At 42.8% G+C, this 23,654-nt stretch overlaps 2 protein-coding genes across 2 annotated transcripts in view; both read right to left on the bottom strand.

Annotated features, from left to right (window-relative positions):
* The window catches only part of LOC126163116 (serine/arginine repetitive matrix protein 1-like), a 95,505-nt gene extending 88,380 nt beyond the window's left edge, over positions 1-7,125 (bottom strand). Inside the window, exon 1 of the mRNA XM_049920039.1 lies at positions 5,594-7,125. Within this exon, the coding sequence (XP_049775996.1) occupies positions 5,594-7,027 (1,434 nt within the window). The 5' untranslated portion in view covers positions 7,028-7,125. The remainder of the gene's footprint in view (positions 1-5,593) is intronic.
* A 38-nt stretch (positions 7,126-7,163) lies between these two features.
* LOC126161250 (uncharacterized) overlaps positions 7,164-23,654 on the bottom strand; it is a 249,085-nt gene continuing 232,594 nt past the window's right edge. Inside the window, exons 5-6 of the mRNA XM_049916989.1 lie at positions 7,279-7,888; positions 7,164-7,231 (exon numbers count right to left, since the gene is read on the bottom strand). Coding sequence (XP_049772946.1) covers positions 7,164-7,231; positions 7,279-7,888 — 678 coding nt within the window. The remainder of the gene's footprint in view (positions 7,232-7,278; positions 7,889-23,654) is intronic.

The raw sequence follows: 23,654 nt of genomic DNA, 5'->3' as shown, positions 1-23,654 counted from the left end.
TATTTGTATAGAGTGTGGCCATGTATGGAAGTGAAACATGGACGATAAATAGTTTGGACAAGAAGAGAATAGAAGCTTTCAAAATGTGGTGCTACAGAAGAAAGCTGAAGATTAGATGGGTAGATCACATAGCTAATGAGGAGGTATTGAACAGGATTGGGGAGAAGAGAAGTTTGTGGAACAACTTGACTAGAAGAAGGGATCGGTTGGTAGGACATGTTCTGAGGCATCAAGGGATAACCAATTTAGTATTGGGGCGCAGCGTGGAGGGTAAAAATTGTAGAGGGAGACCAAGAGATGAATACACTAAGCACATTCAAGAGGATGTGGGTTGCAGTAGGTACTGGGAGATGATGAAGCTTGCACAGGATAGAGTAGCATGGAGAGCTGCATCAAACCAGTCTCAGGACTGAAGACCACAACAACAACAAAAGGTTGAGGCATTCTCGCCCAACACCGAAGGTAGGGTCCTGGGAAAGTTTAATGTCTGCAGCACAGCGGCTAAAAGTGGGCAGTCCAGCAAGAGGTGGATGACTGTCATTTGTGAGCCACAGCAATACCATGGTGGGTCCTCACGATGGAGGAGATAACCATGCATTACCCACATATGGCCAACGTGGAGCCGGCAGAGGAGAACTGATTTCCTGCAAGAGGACCACATGGAAGACTTTCACACCTTCACAGTCTCCTTAATGACACACAGCTTGTTGTGCGTACTGTTATGCCATTCGATCTCCCAAAGCCAAAACATCCTGCAGCGTAACAGTGAATGCAGGTCAGTTTAGAAGATGCCCATCTCCAGAAGTGGTTTCCGCGTAGCCTGTTTGGCCAGCCTGTCAGCAAGTTCGTTTCCTGGGATTCCAACATGTCCTGGGGGGTCCACACAAACACCACTGAACGACGGGGCCATTGCAGGGCATAGATTAGTCTCCTGAATGGACGCTACCAAAGGATGCTGAGGGTAGCACTGGTCAAGATGGTAGAACCGTTGTTGTAGTGGCAGCATAGGTTGACATCATATGTACAGAATGTAGCCTCTCACATTTTCACTTAGCCTCAGTGTAGGTCACCCGGTTCAGGGTCTTATATTCCATTATTTTTCTTTCTTTCTGGAGAATACTGTAGTCTGGTGAGCAAGGCAAATGATGCTCTCTGCAGTTGGTACAGATGAGAGGTGGGGAACAGGGAGTATTGGGATGTGAAGGACGTCCACAATCCTGACAGGTGACACTGGAAGTACAGCAGGAGGACATATGGCTGAACTTACAGCACTTAAAGATCTGCATTCGGGGAGGGACATATGGCTTTACGTCATAGCGGCAGACCATCACCTTAACATTCACGGGTGATGTGTCACCCTTGAAGGCCAAGACAGAGGCACCAGTGGTACCTGTTTATCCTTCAGACCCTGGTGGATGTGTCAGACAAAATGGACAACTTGCTACTCTAAACTGGCCCACAGCTCAACGACAAACTGCAAAAGAAAGTCCCTGTGAAATATGATACCCTGGACCATCCCTAGGCTCTTATGGGGCATGACGGAAACAGAAACATCCCCCAGCTTCTCACAGGTGAGTAGCGCCTGTGACTGCGCACAAGATGCTGTTTTGATGAAGACCGACCCTGACCACATTTTGGACAAGCCCTTGACCTCCCCAAACTTGTCCTCTAAATGCTCCACAAAAAACTGATGTTTCATTGACAAGAAAGATTCCCCATCAACTCTTGTACATACGAGGTACCGGGGCGAATAAGCTCTGCTGCCATCCTTAGACTGGTGTTCCTCCCAGTGTGTGGCTGAGGCGGGAGGGGTGCGGGGTAATGATTTGGGGTCGTATTTCTTAGCACTGAAGTTCGACCTTGATCGCTTAGAGAGTGCTGGTGGTGGACCACCAGCAACAGATGATGTACTACACTTCATGGCATGTCACCTGCCCTTATGCCGCCCACTCTGACCAGGAGCCCTCCCCACGGGTGCCACCTGGCCGCAGCAAAAGCCACCTGGCACGATGGCCATTCCTGGGAGTCCCGATGTCCCAGGGTGACGGGCATCTACTCCTTGGCATATGTCGGGAGTTAACGGCGCAGGCATCAGCAGAGCAATCCTTGTGTCGTCAGGGGGCTACAACCAACAGAGTACATCGCGGCCCCACCACAATGGACTGGTTACCATGCTGGATATCAGGAGCAAATGAGCTAAGAAGTCCATTATCATCGACAGTGCAGAAATTGATACTGCACAGGGGATGGAGGAAAATACACCCAGGAAGGTGATCTCGCCCAACAGCTGGAGAATGAGCAGAAGTGCAGATCTGAGTCAACAAAGGATGCGAGAGGTCTCAGTGCATGATGGACACTATGCACTATGTAAGGCGCCCTTCCCCAATTAGCTCGCTCTTCGGGAAAACTTTGAAAAATGGAGGTCAAACCTTACAGGGGACCATCACATAAAGGACAAGACATGTAAGACTCCTTTTAGTTGCCTCTTATGGCAGGCAGGAATACCTTGGGCCTATTCTAACCCCCAGACCTGCAGGGGGTACTTGAAGGTAATGTTACAAAAATGAAAGAGCACGTAGATGAAGATGAGATAGGAGATACGATACTGCAAGATGAATTTGACAGAGCACTGAAAGACCTAAGTTGCAACATGGCCCCAGTAGATGAGATTCCGTCAAACCTACTGATAAGACGTCAGAGGGCCAGCCATGACAAAACCCTTCCGTATGGTATGCAAGATGTACGAGGCAGGTGCAATACCCTCAGACTTTCAGAAGAATATAATAATTCCAATTCCAAAGAAAGCAGGTGCTGATAGGTGTGAATATTACCGGACTATCAGTTCTGATAAGCCTGGGTTGCAGAATACTAACACAATTTTTAACAGAAGAATGGAAAAACTTGTAGAAGCTGACCACAGGGAATTTTGGAATAATTTAGGAACACATGTCGCAATATGGACCCTAAGACTTCTCTTTGTAGGATTAGAGGAAACTTTTGACAATGTTGACTGGAATACTCTCTCTGAAATTCTGAAGGTAGCAGGGGTAAAATACAGGGGCTGAAAAGCTATTTACAATTCGTACAAACAACAGATGACAGTTATAAGAGTTGAGGGTCATGAAAGAGAAGCACAGCTTGAGAAGGGAGTGAGACAGGGTTGTAGCCTATCACCAATAGTATTCACTAAAGGCAATGAAAGACAAATTTGGAGTAGGAATTAAAGCACACGGAGAAGGAATAAAAACTTTAAGGTTTATCGATGACAATGTAATTATGTCAGAGTCAGCAAAGGACTTGGATGAGCAGTTGAATGGAATAGACAGAGTCTTGAAAGGAGGATATAAGATGAATATCAACAAAGCAAAACAAGGATAATGGAGTGTAGATGAATTTTAAATCAGGTGATGCTGAGGGAATTAGATTAGGAAGTGAGAAACTTAAAGTAGTAGATGAGTTTTGCTATTTGGGGAACACAATAACTGATGATGGTCGAAGTAGAGAGGATATGAAAAACAGACTGGGAATGTCAAGAAAAGCATTTCTGAAGAAAAGAAATTTGTGAACATTAAATATAGATGTAATGTGTTAGGAAGTCTTTTCTGGAAGTATTTTATGAAGTGCAGCTACGTACATAAATGACACATGGACGATAAAACAGTTCGACAAAAAGAAAACAGAAGCTTTAGAAATGTGGTGCTACAGAAGAATGCTGAAGATTAGCCTGTTAGATCATGTAACTAATGAGGAGGTACCAAATATAATTAGCAAAAACGAAATCTGTGGCATAAGCTGACTAAAAGAAGCGATCAGTTGTCAGGACAAATTTTGGCGGATCACCAATTTAGTATTGGAAGGAAGTATGGGGGTTAGAATCATAGATGGAGACCAAGAGATGAATACAGTAAGCAGATTCAGAAGGATGTAAATAGCTTGGGGAGCTGCATCAAACCACAACAATAATCTGATTTTACATAGAAAGTTTTGATGTGCACCTTTATAATCTCTTCCTGGAAATTTATTTGCAATCCCAAATTTTCTCTCGTCTTTCCTTTCATTGTTTTTACGAAAATTTTAATAAATACAATGAACTAAGCATGATTTTCATTTGTGTTTAGTGTAAGTAATGTAAATACTGAAAATAAAATTAAAAATTCCGCAAGGGGAGTCAACCTCACGATACTCTGATTATCTGTCTGTACTAACTTACACTGTGCCAACTGCTGCCTATCAACTGCAAAAACATAAATGGCTTGTGCGTCGACCAAACTGAGCCAAAAATGCTATTTTTTTCTAAATGCTTAGCCATCTGGAGCTCTCACTTCACTACTTTCATTTCTGACTGAGCCCTGTATATACCATAAATTTAGATGAAATAGTTGATGACAAGTAGCTGTGGTCCTCTTGTAAGTCCAGCCACCTGTGTAAAGGAGGTAAAATTAACCTCGCTTCCCCAGTGCAGTTCAGTAGAAGTTACTGTGGCCCCAATTGTGAACAGAATATTGTGACTTGTGTGCACTCAGTGTTCAGTCTGTCAAGATGCCTACCAGCATCATTTCAACCTCAAACCACATGTGCAATTCACTTTACTTTGCATGGGAAACTGACTGTCAAATCGGTATATGCCATAGGGAAGTCATTCCGACATTCAGCCACTACAGGAGACACAAAACACTGTAGATCTTCCTCATAGTGGTCACCCTTAGGAAAGTACTGTGTACTGCCGTTATAGAAGAAACTGTGAGGACTTTATTGACCAAGGCAGTACACAATCATCTTGACACAATCGAGTTGTTCTTTGGGCATAAATTGTGAACATCAGTAGAAACCCCATGCAAAGTAGTGTTACAAAGAAGGTAGGTACGGGAGCTCATGAAATGGAACCTGGCCTAGTGATGTTGGGTTTCCTTCATTGATGAGTTAACAGATTTGTCTGAGGACGGGCGACTGTTGCATAGATGAGTGGAGGTTGACAAGCACTTATGCACATCAGTGGCATGCAAGTACTGAATGTTATCTCACAACAGATTTTGAATTAAGAGAAGTGCATTTTCAAACAGACTGTTTTATTTTGGCTGTTGTGTTCTTTTCACTTCTCAGTAAAATACTTAGTTTCACAAGGATTATGCTTTCAATTCCTTTGGTCCTTCACTCTCAGTCCACAGATGTTCGCAGGTGACAAACTTTTCTTTTGAACAGTTTACATTCCTGTTCATAGGATTATGATTAATATCAGTTAAACCTAACCCTCGTGCAACGAAAGAATCATACAGCTAGGAGGTATCATAAAATTGATTAACTTTGTTGGAATGTCAACGCTAATTCCATATATTATGTCATCAAAAATAGTTAAATAAATAAATAAAAATAAAAAATAAAATTTTTGGGTTTTTGAAAAGCATATTTTTCACCCTCAGCAGAATGAAAAGCAACAAATTTCCAAGAATATTTTAAAATCTTTAGTAATATTGCAGAATGCAGATTAACAGCAGTATAATACACTGCAATTTATTTTTTCTTATTCTTTTCTTCTAAATCTGTAATTAAACAAGGTGTACTTACAGAGTGGACTGGAGAAAGGCTCCTTACTTACCTTTTCTTTTTTCTTCTTTTTTTTCTTCTTCCACTTTTGAGAGTCATATGAATTTGGCAGTGCTGGTTGTTTCGTGGTCTGCTGCTGCTCCACAGCCCCTCCAGACAGTTGGCTTTTAGCTCTTTCTGAGGAAGATTTTGCAGTGGAAGTTACTGTCAATGGTGATTTCCGAAGGCTCTTTTCAGTTTGTGAGCTTGCTTTATAGTATTTCTGTTTACTCTGCTTTGGCTTCTGTGAGGTAGGAGAGGCAGCTCTGGATTCAGCTGGAGTTGCAGGACGCTCGGCGACAACTGCGTGTGACCGTTGCTCTTTCCTCCTCTTACTTGACTGTGCAACTGTATGTGATGTGGCAGTGGTAGTTGCTGAATTTGTTAACTGCTGATCGGCCTCTGAGTGGGCCTGACCATTTTGTACAGAGACACCCTTCTCATCAGTGCCTACAGGTGAGCCTGCTGGTAGCCTGCCTATTTTTGCTGACAGTTTATCACGTAACACTTCCAGTCTATTTTTCTGCTGCTCATGTTGGACTTGTGGCTGCTGTTCGTGCTGCTTACCTGGAGCAGGGGAATGTGGAGGGGCAGTAGGCAAACATGCTGCTGCAGATTGACAGAGATGTGTTCCTGTGGGTTTTGTCTGCACCTCCCCTTGCTTCTTCTCTTGTTGCTTAGGCTCTGTTGAGCCACGTGGGGGACTAATGAGTGCAGATGCTGCTAACAACTGGCTGATGGCCCCTCCCGGTGATTCGGTTTGTGCCAACTGTTGTTTCTGTTCCTGTTCCTTTGGCACTGCAGGAGTTTCTGCGGGGGCAGAGGTTTGAGACTGTGCCGACAGATGAGTGGTTGCTGCTGCTGGAGGTTGTGTTTGCGCATGAAAAGGGGCATTAGTTAGAAGCAGGAATGCTGGAAACTTGAAGACTCCATCTTGTAGTTTGGCTGGTATCACCGGATGCTCAGGATGTCCAGAACCACGTGTCGGCAACACTACTCTCTGCTGTCTGTTTTCTTGTTGCTGTGGTTGTGCTGAAGCACGTAATAGTGCAGGAGGTGTAGTGGGTGCAGCAGGCAATGGCCACGTAACAGATGTAGTCAGGGGAGCCAGTCGTGGCTGTGCATGATCTGTGGAAGGTGCAGAGGGTTTGGGAGATGCAGAGGGCGGGGCCATCGCAGTGGACACAGGTGATTTAGAGCCACGGCACTGTCCAGCAGATGGAGATTTCGAACTGGAGCGAGAGCGAGATCGAGACCGTGTATTGGACTGTTTCCGTGATGATGAGGTCTGTACAGTCGAGGGGGACTGCCCACCAGATGAGGATCTTGCAGGGGATGGAGAGTGTGCAGCAGCTCTGTTGGGGTGTGAGGCGATACCGGAATGTGCGACCGATGGAGTCACTGAGCAGGTTACGGGGGAAGGGTCAGATTGTGTTGTCACAGGCATTCCAGGTAGTGCAATGGATGGGACTGGTACAGAGCTGGTGGGTAAATCTGCAGACGAAATCCTTTTAGAGGTTGTTGACAGAGTAGCAGATGGGATAGGCATAGTAGATGGGGGAGGTGCAGTAACTGGGATAGCTTCAGAAGATGGAGGAGGCACTGCAGGTGTAGCAGGCGGAGCAGCTGAAGGAGGCACGCAGGCTGAGAGCTGCGAAACAGGTGAAGCTGCTGCAACAGATGGGGTTGGTACAGCACTCTGAGACAGTGCAGCAGCTGGCAGTGGTGCATCAGCTGAAGATAATTTGCTGCCACACGGTTTTCCCAGGAAAGACTCAACAGTTGTTCCTTTTGGATGGACAAGAGTCAGCTGCCTTACTTGGTCCTGTGGCTCAGTTACAGATGAGTTGCATTTTGCAGAACTGGAAAGTGGTGCCACCACTGCCTCTGTGGTGGCTCCTTCAGGTTTGGTCCTCGTCACAGGCCATGCTTGTTCCAACTGACCAGGTTGAGATGTGATATGTGATGAGTCACTGTTCAGAAGGGCTACTACATGACTTGTTGCACCAGATGTAAGTTTGTTTTGGCCAAGCAATTGCACACGTCCTTCAGATTCTGTCGAGTTGGATGATGTGTCGATATGTGGAGTTTCTGCTGACAGTTGCCTTGTGCCTCCTCCACATGACTGGTTTTGCGGTACTTGCTGAGTGGGCTCACACTGCACAGGATTGGACACATCCGACAATCTCAGACTGGCTGAGGAAGTGCTTAAAGTAGGCTCCTGTCCACTGGCTCTTGAAGAATGGTGGTCTACCCTCTGCAGTGTCTCCTGTTGTTGTAGACCTTGTTGCTTCATCCGTTGCTGCTCCTGTTGGCATAATTTTTGTATAAGCACTGAATGTCAAACTGCTATTCAGTGATACAGTATGCTTACAAATTATTGCATGATCACTTATGGCTAGAGTTTCAACAAAAAATGAAAATTGCTTCATATACATTTGAAGTTTTAATGCTGTAGCTGCTACACACTCCATCAATATGGAAATGTTCATGTAACAAGGCAATGTTACTGACTGATCACTGAATGCACTGGATAACGATGGAATAACTGTAGCTACAAATAACAAGACAAATATATGACAAGCTTGATATTGCATTTTTCCCGTGACAAATTCGAAGTGCTATGGGCAATAAACAAAGCATATCTCACAAAGAATAAGAGCATATTGGAGGCCATATAGTACAAAAAAGATGGTCTTATGGAGAGGGAACCTGCATTGGAATATCTTACAGCCGTAAATAATGACAATCTGGCAAAATGACCTATCAGTCTAAATTTGTGTGTCAGTTTCATGAAAGCAAGTCTGTGCACCTCCACATAGCCCCAAAAAGCTTTAAATTTCCCCCCTTGTGATGAAAACTCAATTTCATTTCTGCATATAAATATTATGTTTCTGAAACATAATGTTGATGATCTTGGCAGTCTACTAAAAGACAAGAAATGAATGATTTCAGGTGTTAATGAACATTGGATCAGAGAAGAAATATATGTGACATCAGGTTTTAATTTAGTTCCAGGTTACTGTAGACTCATTAAGGTTGGACTTTTGCCAATACGTACAAGCACTGATTTATTTTATTTATTTATTTAAATGTCACGTTCTGTAGGAACAAACTGAGGAGCAAATATCCAAGGTCATGATACGAAAGCTAATAACAGATAAAAATAAAATGTTTATGAACCCAAAAAAAAGTCAAGCCATAAGTTTCAGTAAATGCAGTCAACAATATAACATAAGAATCAGCTTAATTTTTCACAGAATTCCTCAACAGAATAGAAGGCGTGACCCATAAGGAAACTCTTCAGTTTCAATTTGAAAGCACATGGATTACTGCTAAGATTTTTTAATCCTTGTGGTAGCTTATTCAAAATGGACGCACCAGTATACTACACACCTTTCTGCGCAAGAGTGAAGGAAGTCCGATCCAAATGCAGGTTGGATTTCTGCCAAGTATTAACTGAGTGAATGCTGCTTATTCTTGGGAATAAGCCGATATTGTTAACAAAATAATGACAGTAAAGAATGAATATATTGAGAGGCCAATGTCAAAATACCCAGACTCGTGAACAAGGGTCAACAAGAGGTTCATGAAGTTACACCACTTACTGCCCGAACTGCCCATTTCTGAGCCAAAAATATCCTTTTCGAATGGGAAGAGAGATCCCAAAATATAATACAATACAACATAAGTGAATGAAAATAAGCAAAGTAGACCAATTTTCATGTCAAACGATCACTTGCTTCAGATACCATTCAAATAGAAAAAATGCCAGCATAAAGTCTTTGAACAAGATCATGAACATGGGCTTCCCTCAACAGTTTACTATCTATCTGAACACCTAGATAATTGAACTGTTCAGTTTCACTAGTCATATAACTTTTCTGTGAAATTAAAATGTCGGGTTTTGTTGAATTATGTGTTAGAAACTGTAAAACTGAGTCTTACTGTGATTTAGCGTTACTTTATTTTCTACAAGCCATGAACTTATGTCATGTACTGCACTGCTGGAAACCAAGCCAATGTTGCACACAACATCCTTTACTACCAAGCTAGTGTCATCAGCAAACAGAAATATTTTAGTTACCTGTAATACTAGAGGGCATACATTTATATAAATACAGAACAGGAGTGGCCCCAACACTGATCTCTGGGGCACTCCCCATTTGTTTATACCCCACTCAGACACAACATCACAGCCATTCTTGACACTGTGAATAATGACCTTTTGCTGTCCGTTGCCAAAGTAAGAGGTGAAGCAACTGTGTGCTGCCCGTATTTCATAATGGTCCAACTTCTGGAGCAATATGTTCTACATCTACATTTATACTCCGCAAGCCACCCAACGGTGTGTGGCGGAGGGCACTTTACGTGCTACTGTCATTATCTCCCTTTCCTGTTCCAGTCGCGTATGGTTCGCGGGAAGAACGACTGTCTGAAAGCCTCTGTGCGCGCTCTAATCTCTCTAATTTTACATTCGTGATCTCCTCGGGAGGTATAAGTAGGGGGAAGCAATATATTCGATACCTCATCCAGAAACGCACCCTCTCGAAACCTGGCGAGCAAGCTACACCGCGATGCAGAGCGCCTCTCTTGCAGAGTCTGCCACTTGAGTTTGTTAAACATCTCCGTAACGCTATCACGGTTACCAAATAACCCTGTGACGAAACGCGCCGCTCTTCTTTGGATCTTCTCTATCTCCTCCGTCAACCCGATCTGGTACGGATCCCACACTGATGAGCAATACTCAAGTATAGGTCGAACGAGTGTTTTGTAAGCCACCTCCTTTGTTGATGGACTACATTTTCTAAGGACTCTCCCAATGAATCTCAACCTGGTACCCGCCTTACCAACAATTAATTTTATATGATCATTCCACTTCAAATCGTTCCGCACGCATACTCCCAGATATTTTACAGAAGTAACTGCTACCAGTGTTTGTTCCGCTATCATATAATCATACAATAAAGGATCCTTCTTTCTATGTATTCGCAATACATTACATTTGTCTATGTTAAGGGTCAGTTGCCACTCCCTGCACCAAGTGCCTATCTGCTGCAGATCTTCCTGCATTTCGCTACAATTTTCTAATGCTGCAACTTCTCTGTATACTACAGCATCATCCGCGAAAAGCCGCATGGAACTTCCGACACTATCTACTAGGTCATTTATATATATTGTGAAAAGCAATGGTCCCATAACACTCCCCTGTGGCACGCCAGAGGTTACTTTAACGTCTGTAGATGTCTCTCCATTGAGAACAACATGCTGTGTTCTGTTTGCTAAAAACTCTTCAATCCAGCCACACAGCTGGTCTGATATTCCGTAGGCTCTTACTTTGTTTATCAGACGACAGTGCGGAACTGTATCGAACGCCTTCCGGAAGTCAAGGAAAATGGCATCTACCTGGGAGCCTGTATCTAATATTTTCTGGGTTTCATGAACAAATAATGCGAGTTGGGTTTCACACGATCGCTGTTTCCGGAATCCATGTTGATTCCTACATAGTAGATTCTGAGTTTCCAAAAACGACATGATACTCGAGCAAAAGACATGTTCTAAAATTCTACAACAGATCGACGTCAGAGAGATAGGTCTATAGTTTTGCGCATCTGCTCGACGACCCTTCTTGAAGACTGGGACTACCTGTGCTCTTTTCCAATCATTTGGAACCTTCTGTTCCTCTAGAGACTTGCGGTACACGGCTGTTAGAAGGGGGGCAAGTTCTTTCGCGTACTCTGTGTAGAATCGAATTGGTATCCCGTCAGGTCCAGTGGACTTTCCTCTGTTGAGTGATTCCAGTTGCTTTTCTATTCCTTGGACACTTATTTCAATGTCAGCCATTTTTTCGTTGGTGCGAGGATTTAGAGAAGGAACTGCAGTGCGGTCTTCCTCTGTGAAACAGCTTTGGAAAAAGGTGTTTAGTATTTCAGCTTTACGCTTGTCATCCTCTGTTTCAATGCCATCATCATCCCAGAGTGTCTGGACTTGATGTTTCGAGCCACTTACTGATTTAACGTAAGACCAGAATTTCCTAGGATTTTCTGTCAAGTCGGTACCTAGTATTTTACTTTCGAATTCACTGAACGCTTCACGCATAGCCCTCCTTACGCTAACTTTCACATCGTTTAGCTTCTGTTTGTCTGAGAGGTTTTGGCTGCGTTTAAACTTGGAGTGAAGCTCTCTTTGCTTTCGCAGTAGTTTCCTAACTTTGTTGTTGTACCACGGTGGGTTTTTCCCGTCCCTCACAGTTTTGCTCGGCACGTACCTGTCTAAAACGCATTTAACGATTGCCTTGAACTTTTTCCATAAACACTCAACATTGTCAGTGTCGGAACAGAAATTTTCGTTTTGATCTGTTAGGTAGTCTGAAATCTGCCTTCTATTACTCTTGCTAAACAGATAAACCTTCCTCCCTTTTTTTATATTCTATTAACTTCCATATTCAGGGATGCTGCAACGGCCTTATGATCACTGATTCCCTGTTCTGCACTTACAGAGTCGAAAAGTTCGGGTCTGTTCGTTATCAGTAGGTCCAAGATGTTATCTCCACGAGTCGGTTCTCTGTTTAATTGCTGGAGGTAATTTTCGGATAGTGCACTCAGTATAATGTCACTCGATGCTCTGTCCCTACCACCCGTCCTAAACATCTGAGTGTCCCAGTCTATATCTGGTAAATTGAAATCTCCACCTAAGACCATAACATGCTGAGAAAATTTATGTGAAATGTATTCCAAATTTTCTCTCAGTTGTTCTGCCACTAATGCTGCTGAGTCGGGGGGTCGGTAAAAGGAGCCAATTATTAACCTTGCTCGGTTGTTGAGTGTAACCTCCACCCATAATAATTCACAGGAACTATCCACTTCTACTTCACTACAGGATAAACTACTACTAACAGCGACGAACACTCCGCCACCGGTTGCATGCAATCTATCCTTTCTAAACACCGTCTGTGCCTTTGTAAAAATTTCGGCAGAATTTATCTCTGGCTTCAGCCAGCTTTCTGTACCTATAACGATTTCAGCTTCGGTGCTTTCTATCAGCGCTTGAAGTTCCGGTACTTTACCAACGCAGCTTCGACAGTTTACAATTACAATACCGATTGCTGCTTGGTCCCCGCATGTCCTGACTTTGCCCCGCACCCGTTGAGGCTGTTGCCCTTTCTGCACTTGCCCGAGGCCATCTAACCTAAAAAACCGCCCAGCCCACGCCACACAACCCCTGCTACCCGTGTAGCCGCTTGTTGCGTGTAGTGGACTCCTGACCTATCCAGCGGAACCCGAAACCCCACCACCCTATGGCGCAAGTCGAGGAATCTGCAGCCCACATGGTCGCAGAACCGTCTCAACCTCTGATTCAGACCCTCCACTCGGCTCTGTACCAAAGGTCCGCAGTCAGTCCTGTCGACGATGCTGCAGATGGTGAGCTCTGCTTTCATCCCGCTAGCGAGACTGGCAGTCTTCACCAAATCAGATAGCCGCCGGAAGCCAGAGAGGATTTCCTCCGATCCATAGCGACACACATCATTGGTGCCGACATGAGCGACCACCTGCAGATGGGTGCACCCTGTACCCTTCATGGCATCCGGAAGGACCCTTTCCACATCAGGAATGACTCCCCCCGGTATGCACACGGAGTGCACTTTGGTTTTCTTCCCCTCCCTTGCTGCCATATCCCTAAGGGGCCCCATTACGCGCCTGACGTTGGAGCTCCCAACTACCAGTAAGCCCACCCTCTGCGACTGCCCGGATCTTGCAGACTGAGGGGCAACCTCTGGAACAGGACAAGCAGCCATGTCAGGCTGAAGATCAGTATCAGCCTGAGACAGAGCCTGAAACCGGTTCGTCAGACAAACTGGAGAGGCCTTCCGTTCAGCCCTCCGGAATGTCTTTCGCCCCCTGCCACACCTTGAGACGACCTCCCACTCTACCACAGGTGAGGGATCAGCCTCAATGCGGGCAGTATCCCGGGCAACCACAGTCGTAGTCCGATCGGGGGATGCGTGGGACGAGCTGGCCGTCCCCGACAAACCCCCATCCGGACCCCCACAGTGATGCCCATTGGCAACAGCCTCAAGCTGTGTGACCGAAGCCAACACTGCCTGAAGCTGGGAGCGAAGGGATGCCAACTCAGCCTGCATCCGAACACAGCAGTTGCAGTCCCTATCCATGCTAAAAACTGTGCAAAGAACGTCTGAACTAATCTACAGAGAGCGCAAACAAAACGACACAAAATTGAAGCGGTTATTAAAATACAAGATTGCCTAGTAAATGCAGTAATGCTGCCACTTGTGCACTGCTGACACACTGCTCGGCGGCGGAAGGAGACTACGCGATTTAACACTATTCGAGTACTAAGACGTGATGCTACAACTCTCAAATACTATAATACGCCCGAAATTTATGAATTAAACAATGCAAGTACCAAAAACACGCAAAGAAATTAAGAATTAAACTATGTAACAAATGAGTGAGCTAGGAGTATACGACTTGCTGCTGCAGCTGCTTATCCAACGGTGGCAGGGAGCACACTGACTGTGACCAACCGACACTGGCCGTTCAAAACAAAAACAGTTGACAGACGACTACGCGAATTTACACTATTCAGGTACTAAAACGCGATGCTACAACTCTCAAATACTATAATACGCCCGAAATTTATGAATTAAACAATGCAAGTACCAAAAACACGCAAAGAAATTAAGAATTAAACTATGTAACAAATGAGTGAGCTAGGAGTATATGACTTGCTGCTGCAGCTGCTTATCCAACGGCGGCAGGGAGCACACTGACTGTGACCAACCGACACTGGCCGTTCAAAACAAAAACAGTTGACAGACGACTACGCGAATTTACACTATTCAGGTACTAAAACGCGATGCTACAACTCTCAAATACTATAATACGCCCGAAATTTATGAATTAAACAATGCAAGTACCAAAAACACGCAAAGAAATTAAGAATTAAACTATGTAACAAATGAGTGAGCTAGGAGTATACGACTTGCTGCTGCAGCTGCTTATCCAACGGCGGCAGGCAGTGATCAACACAATCAAATGCCTTAGATAAATCAAAAAATATGCCAAGCATTCAAAACATTTTGTTTAGCCCATCCAGTACCTCAAAGAGAAAAGAGTATATAGCATTTTCAATTGTTAAACGACTTCTAAAGCTGAACTGTACAGTTGATAGTAAATTATGTGATATAAAATGATCAGTTATCCTTACATACACAGCCTTTTCAATAACTTTAGCAAACACTGGTGGCATAGAAATAGGTCTAAAATTGTCTACATTATCCCTTTCTCCCTCTTTATAATTCGGCTTTACTACTGAGTACTTTAATCATTCAGGAAACTGACCATTCCTAAAGGAAAAATTACAAATATGGCTAAATACAGGGATAATATATGCAGCACAGTACTTTAATATTCAGCTAGGCACTCCACCATATCCATGAGAGTCCTTAGTCTTCAGTGATTTAATCACTGACTCAATCTCCCCCTTGTCTGTATCACATAGGAGTATTTCAGACATCAATCTCCGAGAGGCATTTGCCAATAGAGTTATATGATTCCCTGTAGAAACTAAATTTTTGTTTAATTCACCAGCCTTGCTCAGAAAATGATTGTTGAATAGTAAATCTGATTTATCAGTAACAGAAATATTTTTACTATGAATTGACTTTATATTGTCGACCTTGTGCTGCTGACCAGACACTTCCTTCACAACTGACCATATGGTTTTTAATTATATTCTGTGAATCAAGCTATTCTATTTGTCCACCACATACTCTTTGCCTTCCCAATAACATTTTCAAGCACCTTATAATACTGGTTGTAAAGGGCAACTGTAGCTTGATTGTGACTATTTCTAACATTTTGGTATAATTCCCCACTTTGTTCTATATGATATCCTTATCCCACTAGTCAGCCACCCAGCCTGCATTTTACTGCTAGTACCCATTCAAATGTGCTAATGGAAAGCAACTCTCAAAGAGCATGAGAAATGTGTTAAGGAAAGCATTATATTTGTCATCTATGTTATCAGGAGTATAAACATCCTGCCACTGTTGTTCCTTGATGAGTTAAAAAAAAATCTCTGTTGGATTAACTTTATTACATAGTTTGTAATTAGACTGCCATTTGTGAAAAGTGCAACACCAAGAAGGAATTACACAAACAGCGCCACACTTGGTGGAAATGGCAACAGGTGTGCAAGCAATACGTTGTAAGTTTTGCTATGAGATGGGGTACACGTAGGCAGGGTCGGTGTTGTGCCTAGTGTAGTCAGTGCAGAGCTGCCACACAAGGTCGATGTCAAAGGGAGCCATACTGACATGTGAGCGAGATCGAATGGGGCAGAATGATCAGTCTCTGGGAAACGGGGTTGTCATACCATGACATTTCAGCTCACGCAGGGCATGCTGCTACGGCAGTGATGCATGTGTGGAAGCAGTGGATAGAGGAAGGTCGTACATAGCGACAAGTGGGAACTGAACCATGAAACATGACCACACAACATGGGATGACAGTCATCTTGTCCGCATGGCCATTACGGACCATACAGTGTCATCTACAGTGTTGGCTCATCGCTGGAGTACTGCAACAGTTGTGAACTTGTCTGCATCGATGGTTTGTCGCCGTCTGCTGCAGGTTGAACTGGTTGCAAGCATGCCATTACGTCGGCTTCCATTTTCCAGAAACCACATGCTCCTCCGACTGCAAAGGGCACGTGAACACCGTCACTGGGGTGCCGAGTGGAAACATGTTATCTTTTCGGATGAGTCCCACTTCAATGTGTCCTACAGTGACGCCCACATACGTTTCTGGCAGTACCGTGGTGAACACAACCTTGAGGGCTGCATTGTGGAGCAGCATAGTGGACAAACACCAGGTGCGATGGTTTGGGGTGCCATTGGTTACAACAACTGATCTCGCCTCGTCTGTATTGCGGGCACTTTGAGCAGCAATCGTTACCTAAAGGAAGTTGTGGAGCCTGAGGTACTCCCCCCTGCTTCAGGCATCTCCACAGGCCACAGTTCAACAGGACAGTGCCCGGCCACATACTGCGAGGAATGTACAGACCTTCTTTGAAGAGCAACGGGTATCATTGCTTCCCTGGCCGGCATTTTCCCGTGGACATGTTGCCCATCGAACATGTTTGGGATATGGCTGGTCGGCACCTGGTGCGTAACAGTCATCCAGTAACTGGTGTCATGAATTTGTGGGCTCGGATACAAACTGCGTGGACGGAAATCCCTCAGGAACATATTCAGAACCTTAGAGATCCAATGCCATGGCGTATAGCAGCTCTAATTGCAGAGCATGGTGGACACACGACATACTGAATAATAGGGCTCAAAGGACAAGTACAGATTTGAAAAGGTAATCATTTGTTACTTGCCATATACCTAACCGGTGGTATTAAATAAAATGAATCATGTATTTCCTTCTTGGTGTTGCAATTTCCACAAATGGTAGTGTATCGGTGACGTATGTTTGAGTACAAAAGCCTTTTAGTGTTAAAATTTGTACATTATGGTCTGAAAGGCCATTCACCCTTTTACTAACAGAGTGCCCATCTAGCAATAAAGAATGAATAAAAATATTGTCTATGTCTGTGCTACTGTTCCCCTGCACCCTAGAAGGAAAAAAAAGGCCTGCATCAGATCATATGAATTTAGGAGATCTGCCAACATCCTTTTTCTTGCACAATCATATACAAAATTGATATTGAAGTCACCACATATAACTAATTTCTGGTACTTCCTATAAAGTGAAGCAAGAACCCTCTCTAGCTTGAGCAGAAATGCTCTGAAGTCAGAATTAGGGGACCTATAAACAATGAAAATTAGAAGTTTAGATTCATTAAATCAACTGCCCTTGCACAACATTCAAATACCTGTTCAGTGCAGTGCCATGATATGTCTATGGACTCAAATGCTGTTTTTTTTTTTTTTTTTAAGGTACATGGCCACTCCCCCACCCCACAAGGCACTCCTTGAAAAACAGGTAGCTAATCTGTATCCTGGTAAAGGAAGCCTCTGAATTCTCAAATTATTTAAGTTGTGCTCTGATATACCAATACCTTCAGAGTAAACATCTATAAGCAGTTCACTAACTGCTATGCTTGAAGTATATAGTGCTGGATGTTAGTTATTTGTGTGCTGAAAGTGTATTTGTAGCAGCTGTCATTCTATTGTCAATAGTAAAGTTCACAACTGTTTGTACATAACATTCTCCTGATACTGATGCAGAACAATTTATACTTTGGAAAAATCCATTCTCTATTATTAAAAATATAAAAATAAAATAAAAAAAATGCCAGATACCAGATACTAATTTTTTGCTGATTTAAACTTCTAACTAATAAAAAAAAGGCATACAGGAAAGTTAATTTGCTTAATACATTAACATCTCATTGCAGACCAACAAGGCATCTTTCCTGCCTTGATAATTCTATTAGAAGGGTAAAAGTGGCTTCAAACTAAGGTACTTAATGTTGATAATCTGTCAAACCAACAAGTTATATGGATCAAATTAACAATTAAAAAGTCAGAGGAATATTATGGACAGTTTCATTATGTTAGGCACCTAAATGATAAGAGTACTAACAGCTTCAGGGATACAGTTAAGGTACTGAACTGGAATAATGTTATCACTACTCCAAACATTTTGATGATTTACCAATCTCTCGAAATTTTTGATACTCCCGCCCAATGACCATAAAATGTAATAAATCTAAAGCAAGGAGACATGGGCACAAAATGTTACATAAGTGGTTCACACATCATTTGCAGAAACTAAGATTGTTAGTTATGATCAATCATAATAGGATAAAAAGTGAAACTGCAGATAAAATAGCTTACATGAGCTTGAAAACATAACACAAATCAGAAATTGGCTCAGTGCACGTTAATAATCGGACCTTTGTTAGTGGTCATTTTTCAGAATATATAAAGAAGACAGTAGCTGTTCCCCTATACAAATTAGCCAACAAAACCTGTATTATTAATTATCAGCCAACTGCTCTGGTTTCTATAATTACCAATGTTACATACAACAGCAAACATGTCTGTACATGTCAATTAATTATATACCCATGAAGAAAAGTTTTACATAACCTCGGTTCCGTGAGTTCCGGAATGTGTACAGAAAATTGGAATAGATATCAACATAAACATCATTTCTGCCCTTTTTACTGTTCATGAAAACCACAAATTGCATGTTGTGCCACCATACAGTGAGACTTTCGGAGGTGGTGGTCCAGATCACTGTACACACCGGTACCTGTAATACCCAGTAGCATGTCCTCTTGCATTGATGCATGCCTGTATTTGTTGTGGCATTCTATCCACAAGTCCATCAAGGCACTGTTGGTCCAGATTGCCCCATTCCTCAACAGCAATTTGGTGTGGATCCCTCAGAGTGGTTGGTAGGTAACGTTGTCCATAAACAGCCCTTTTCAATCTATCCCAGGCATGTTCGATTGGGTTCATGTCTGGAGAACATGCTGGCCACTCTAATCGAGCAATGTCATTATCCTGAAGGAAGTCATTCATAAGATATGCACGATGGGGGCACGAACTGTCATCCATGAAGACGAATGCCTTGCCAATATGCTGCCGATATGGTTGCACTATCAGTCAGAGGATGGCATTCACGTATCATACAGACATTACAGCGCCTTCCATGACCACCAGCGGTGTACGTCAGCCCCACATAATGCCACGCCAAAACAATAGGGAACCTCCACCTTGCTGCACTCTCTGGGCAGTGTGTCTAAGGTGTTCAGCCTGACTGGGTTGCCTCCAAACATGTCTCCAACAATTGTCTGGTTGAAGGCATATGTGACACTCATTGGTGAAGAGAACGTGATGCCAATCCTGAGCGGTCCATTTGGCATGTTGTTGGGCCCATCTGTACCACACTGCATGATATTGTGATTGCGAAGATGGACCTCACCATGGACGTCGGGAGTAAAGTTGTGCATCATGCAGCCTACTGCGCACAATTTGAGTCATTAACACGACATTCTGCGGCTGCACGAAAAGCAGTACTCAACATGGTGGCATTACTGTCAGGGTTCCTCTGAGCCATAATACATAGGTAGCTGTCATCCACTGCAGTAGTATCCCTTGAGCAGCCTGAGCGAGGCATGTCATTGACAGTTCTTGTCTCTCTGTATCTCCTCCATGTCCGAACAACATCACTTTGGTTCACTCCGAGATGCCTGGACACTTCTCTTGTTGAGAGCCCTTCCTGGCACAAAGTAACAATGCAAATGTGATTCATCCATGGTACTGACCATCTAGGCATAGTTGAACTACAGACAACATGAGTCGTGTACCTCCTTCCTGGTGGAATGACTGGAAGTGCTTGGCTGTCGGACCACGTCCATCTAATAGGCGCTGCTCATGCATGGTTGTTTACATCTTTGGGCGGGTTTAGTGATGCCTCTGAACACTTAACAGGACTGTGTCTGTGATACAATGTCCACAGTCAACGTCTATTTTCAGGAGTTCTGGGAACCGGGGTGACGCAAAACTTTTCTTGATGTGTTTTCCTGACTATGTCTCAGTATGGTTTCAGGCTGCAAATGTCAACAGTCAAAGATACTGAAGGTATTATTTCTTTTGAGCAAAGCTCTTTTGGATGAAAATTACCTAAATGAAGCCACACTAATTGTCATACTAGGTTGGGTTGATTTGGTGGAAGAGAGCAAACAGTGAGGTCAATGGTCTCATTCAATCAGGGAAGGACCGGAAAGGAAGTCGACCGTGCCCTTTCAAACCCCATCCTGGCCTTTGCCAATCATACTAGGGCATTTGATTGTGTAAACAATAAACTATTACTACAGAAACGGGAGCAATATGGCATTATTACCTACATTACTAAAATGCTATCCTGGAACCCAGAACCCAGTACCATTTGCAGTATAGGGGCAACAAAAACTTGATTTTCATTATTTCGCACGTTTATTTACTGAATTTAAAATGCTGTCATGATCTACTCAGAAAAAGGTATAATCTCATGATAAAAGTTTGATGCAATAAAATCAATATTACTGTTAGAAACTGTGTTTTTATCTCGAGGCAGCATAACTGACGGCCAGTAAATATCCATACTTCATTCATCCAGTATTTGAGCACTCAGCAAACTGCAACAAACTTTACACTTAATTTCAAATCCTTAAAAAAAAAAAAAAATTCTCGCAGACACCCCCCACAAACCGATGAAAGGAAAGTTTATCGCTTACTATTCTTTTGCTGTCCATGCAGTAAAACTACAGCATCAGATGTGACATTTCAATTTATTACTTCTTTACTGAACACTCTTCCTGCTTTCCACATAGAAGAAAAGTAGAACAAACAAGTATAGCCTAAAGCAATCTGCACATTGACGTAATACTCATTGAGAATCTAGGTAAATAGATCTAAAACCATATCTCAGAAGCTACAGTAGAGTTATGAATATATAAGTATGAATCCATTTAATATATTAATATATTACCTCCACAGGCACAATGTCTCTCACTAAACCTCTTTAAAAAGAAAATTAAAAAATGGCTGAAAGACAAGATTTTTTACACACTTTAAGAATTTCAGAACTGTGCAGAAGATACTCTAACTTACTAAATAATCCCAAGAAAGGAGAATTAAATCAAGAAAATAAGTAAATTACAGGAAAAAACTGCTGGTCTTTGCTTACCTTCACAAGGCAGAAATTATTGTGCAACCAGCAGACACACATAAAAGAGATGCACTACCTAGGTTTCAAAGCTAATAGCTGTTCCACTGCACAATGTTAAAAAGATCGCGAGGGGAGACAGCCACCTATTCTGTCTACCCTCATTCTACAAGCAACTGAAATGAGTACGCCACAACTGGCATACGGCTGAAATCTAGCAAATAAATATGGCACAAACATAAACATTAGGCTATGCTACAGGCTGATCTGTTACCACAACTTTTATTTGGCATTCAAATTCATTGACTTCACCACCTCACAACCAACTATTACCTTTCATCTTAACCTAGCACTTGAGCTACTTTACAGATCAATCTATCAGCACAAACAAATCAACCAATCTCAGCCAAACATCAGTTGAACCATAGTCAGTTTAGCAACTAATTTCATTATCTCCTCTTCACTACAGTTGGGTCTCTCTCATCCTGATGACAGAGTAAATCTGTTACATTCGCTGAAGAGCCAGAAACAAAACTAGAAACATGACAGCAAGTACCAGTATGCCTCATTGACATCAAAGGATGCAACATCAGCATGTGAAATAGTTCAAATGAGGGAGAGTCATTGCTATCTGGCAAATCGGTTTGGCCTAGAAGCAATCAGCAATGTTGAACCACAGGTTTCTATTTTGGATTCCTTGTTGCTTCTGCTATATATGATGATTTTTCGCTTGCATTGTCAGAAAACGTTATGTTTGTCTTTTCTGTGCATCCCATAGTTGTAGAAATAAAATGTAGTACAAGTTTTCTTTATGAAAAGGGATTTAATGAAATCATCTATAATTTGTGTAAAACAAATTAATCATCATCAAATTCTGACAGGACTCGGTACATATTATTCAGTATTTGTCACAGAACTACACCAGTTACAACATAGTCTATTCAAACAATGAAGTAAAAGACACTGAAAGTGTGAAGTTTTTGGGACTAAAGATAGATTGCAACCTTCACTGGAAAATCCATACTTTAGAATTAGTAAAGTGTCTTAATTCAAGTAGATTTGTCATCTGCTGTATGCATGGTTTCCTGATGTAAAAAAAGCTAATGATTTTTGGGGAAACTCAACTAACAGGGAGGGTAATTTTCAAAGCACAGAAGTGTCTCCTAAGAACTCCATCTGGTGCTGCAGTAGAGTTGGTGAGGGAAGATCCCTGAAGTGACATGTCGGTTTGGTGCAGCTCCTTCATGCACCTATCCCAACCAACCAAGCAATGTTATTTTGCATAAATCTCTACATAATCACCTCAATGTTGTCACGGCTCTACATCTACACCTATATTCTTCAGACCATCATTAAGTGCATGGCAGAGGGTACATCCGATTCTACCTGGTATTAGATTTTCTTCCCGTTCCTCTCACATATAAGGCGTGGGAAGTGATTGATTGAATGCCTCTGTTTGTGCAGTAATTATTCTAATCTTATCCACATCATCCCGAAGTGAACAATATGTAGTGGGTTGTAGTAGATTCCTAGAGTCATCACTTGAAACCGGTCCTTCAAACTTTGTTAATAGATTTCTCAGGATAGTTTACATCAATCTTCAATAGTCTTTCAGTTCAGTTCCTTCAGCATCTCTTGACACTCTCCCACAGATCGAACAAATCTGTTACCATTCATGCTTTCCTTCTGTGTGTATGTGCAATATCCCCTGTTAGACCTATTTTTACAGTTCCTACACACTCGAACAGTGTTCTAGAACCAGTCACATGAGTGATTTGTAAGCAATCTCACTCATAGACTGATTGCACTTCAACAGTGTTCTGCCAATAAACCAGACTACCACTCCTTTACCCAAAACTGAGCCTATGTGATCATTCAATTTCATATCCCTACAAAGTGTTACACCCAGGCGTTCGTTTGAGTTGGCCAACTCCAACAGTGACTCAGTGATATTATAGTCATAGGATACATTTTTTTTTTCATTCTGTGAAGTGCATAATTTTACATTTCTGAAAGTTTAGACCAAGCTGCCAATTTCTGCACCAAGTTGAAATCTTATCAAGACCTGACTGAATATTTTATACAGCATTATAGATAACTGCACCATCTGCAAAAAGCCTGTTTTTACTATTAATATTGCCTGCAAGGTCATCACCTACCAGGTTAGCTGAGAGCACTAATGCACTGCTTCCTGGACTCGGGTAGGTGCGTCGGCCCCGGATCGAATCCACCCGGCGGATTAACGGCATGGGCCGATGTGCTGGCCAGCCTGGATTTGGTTTTTAGGCGGTTTTTGATGTCCCACTAGGTGAATACTGGGCTGGTCCCCACAACCCTTTCATGGTTTAAACTATAGACACAGACAGCTGGGGTACACTGATT

The sequence above is a fragment of the Schistocerca cancellata genome, chromosome 2 (assembly GCF_023864275.1).
Source record: "Schistocerca cancellata isolate TAMUIC-IGC-003103 chromosome 2, iqSchCanc2.1, whole genome shotgun sequence".
Lineage (NCBI taxonomy): Eukaryota > Metazoa > Arthropoda > Insecta > Orthoptera > Acrididae > Schistocerca > Schistocerca cancellata.
Note: the sequence above shows the minus strand (reverse complement) of the source record. Positions and strands in the feature narration are given on the sequence as shown.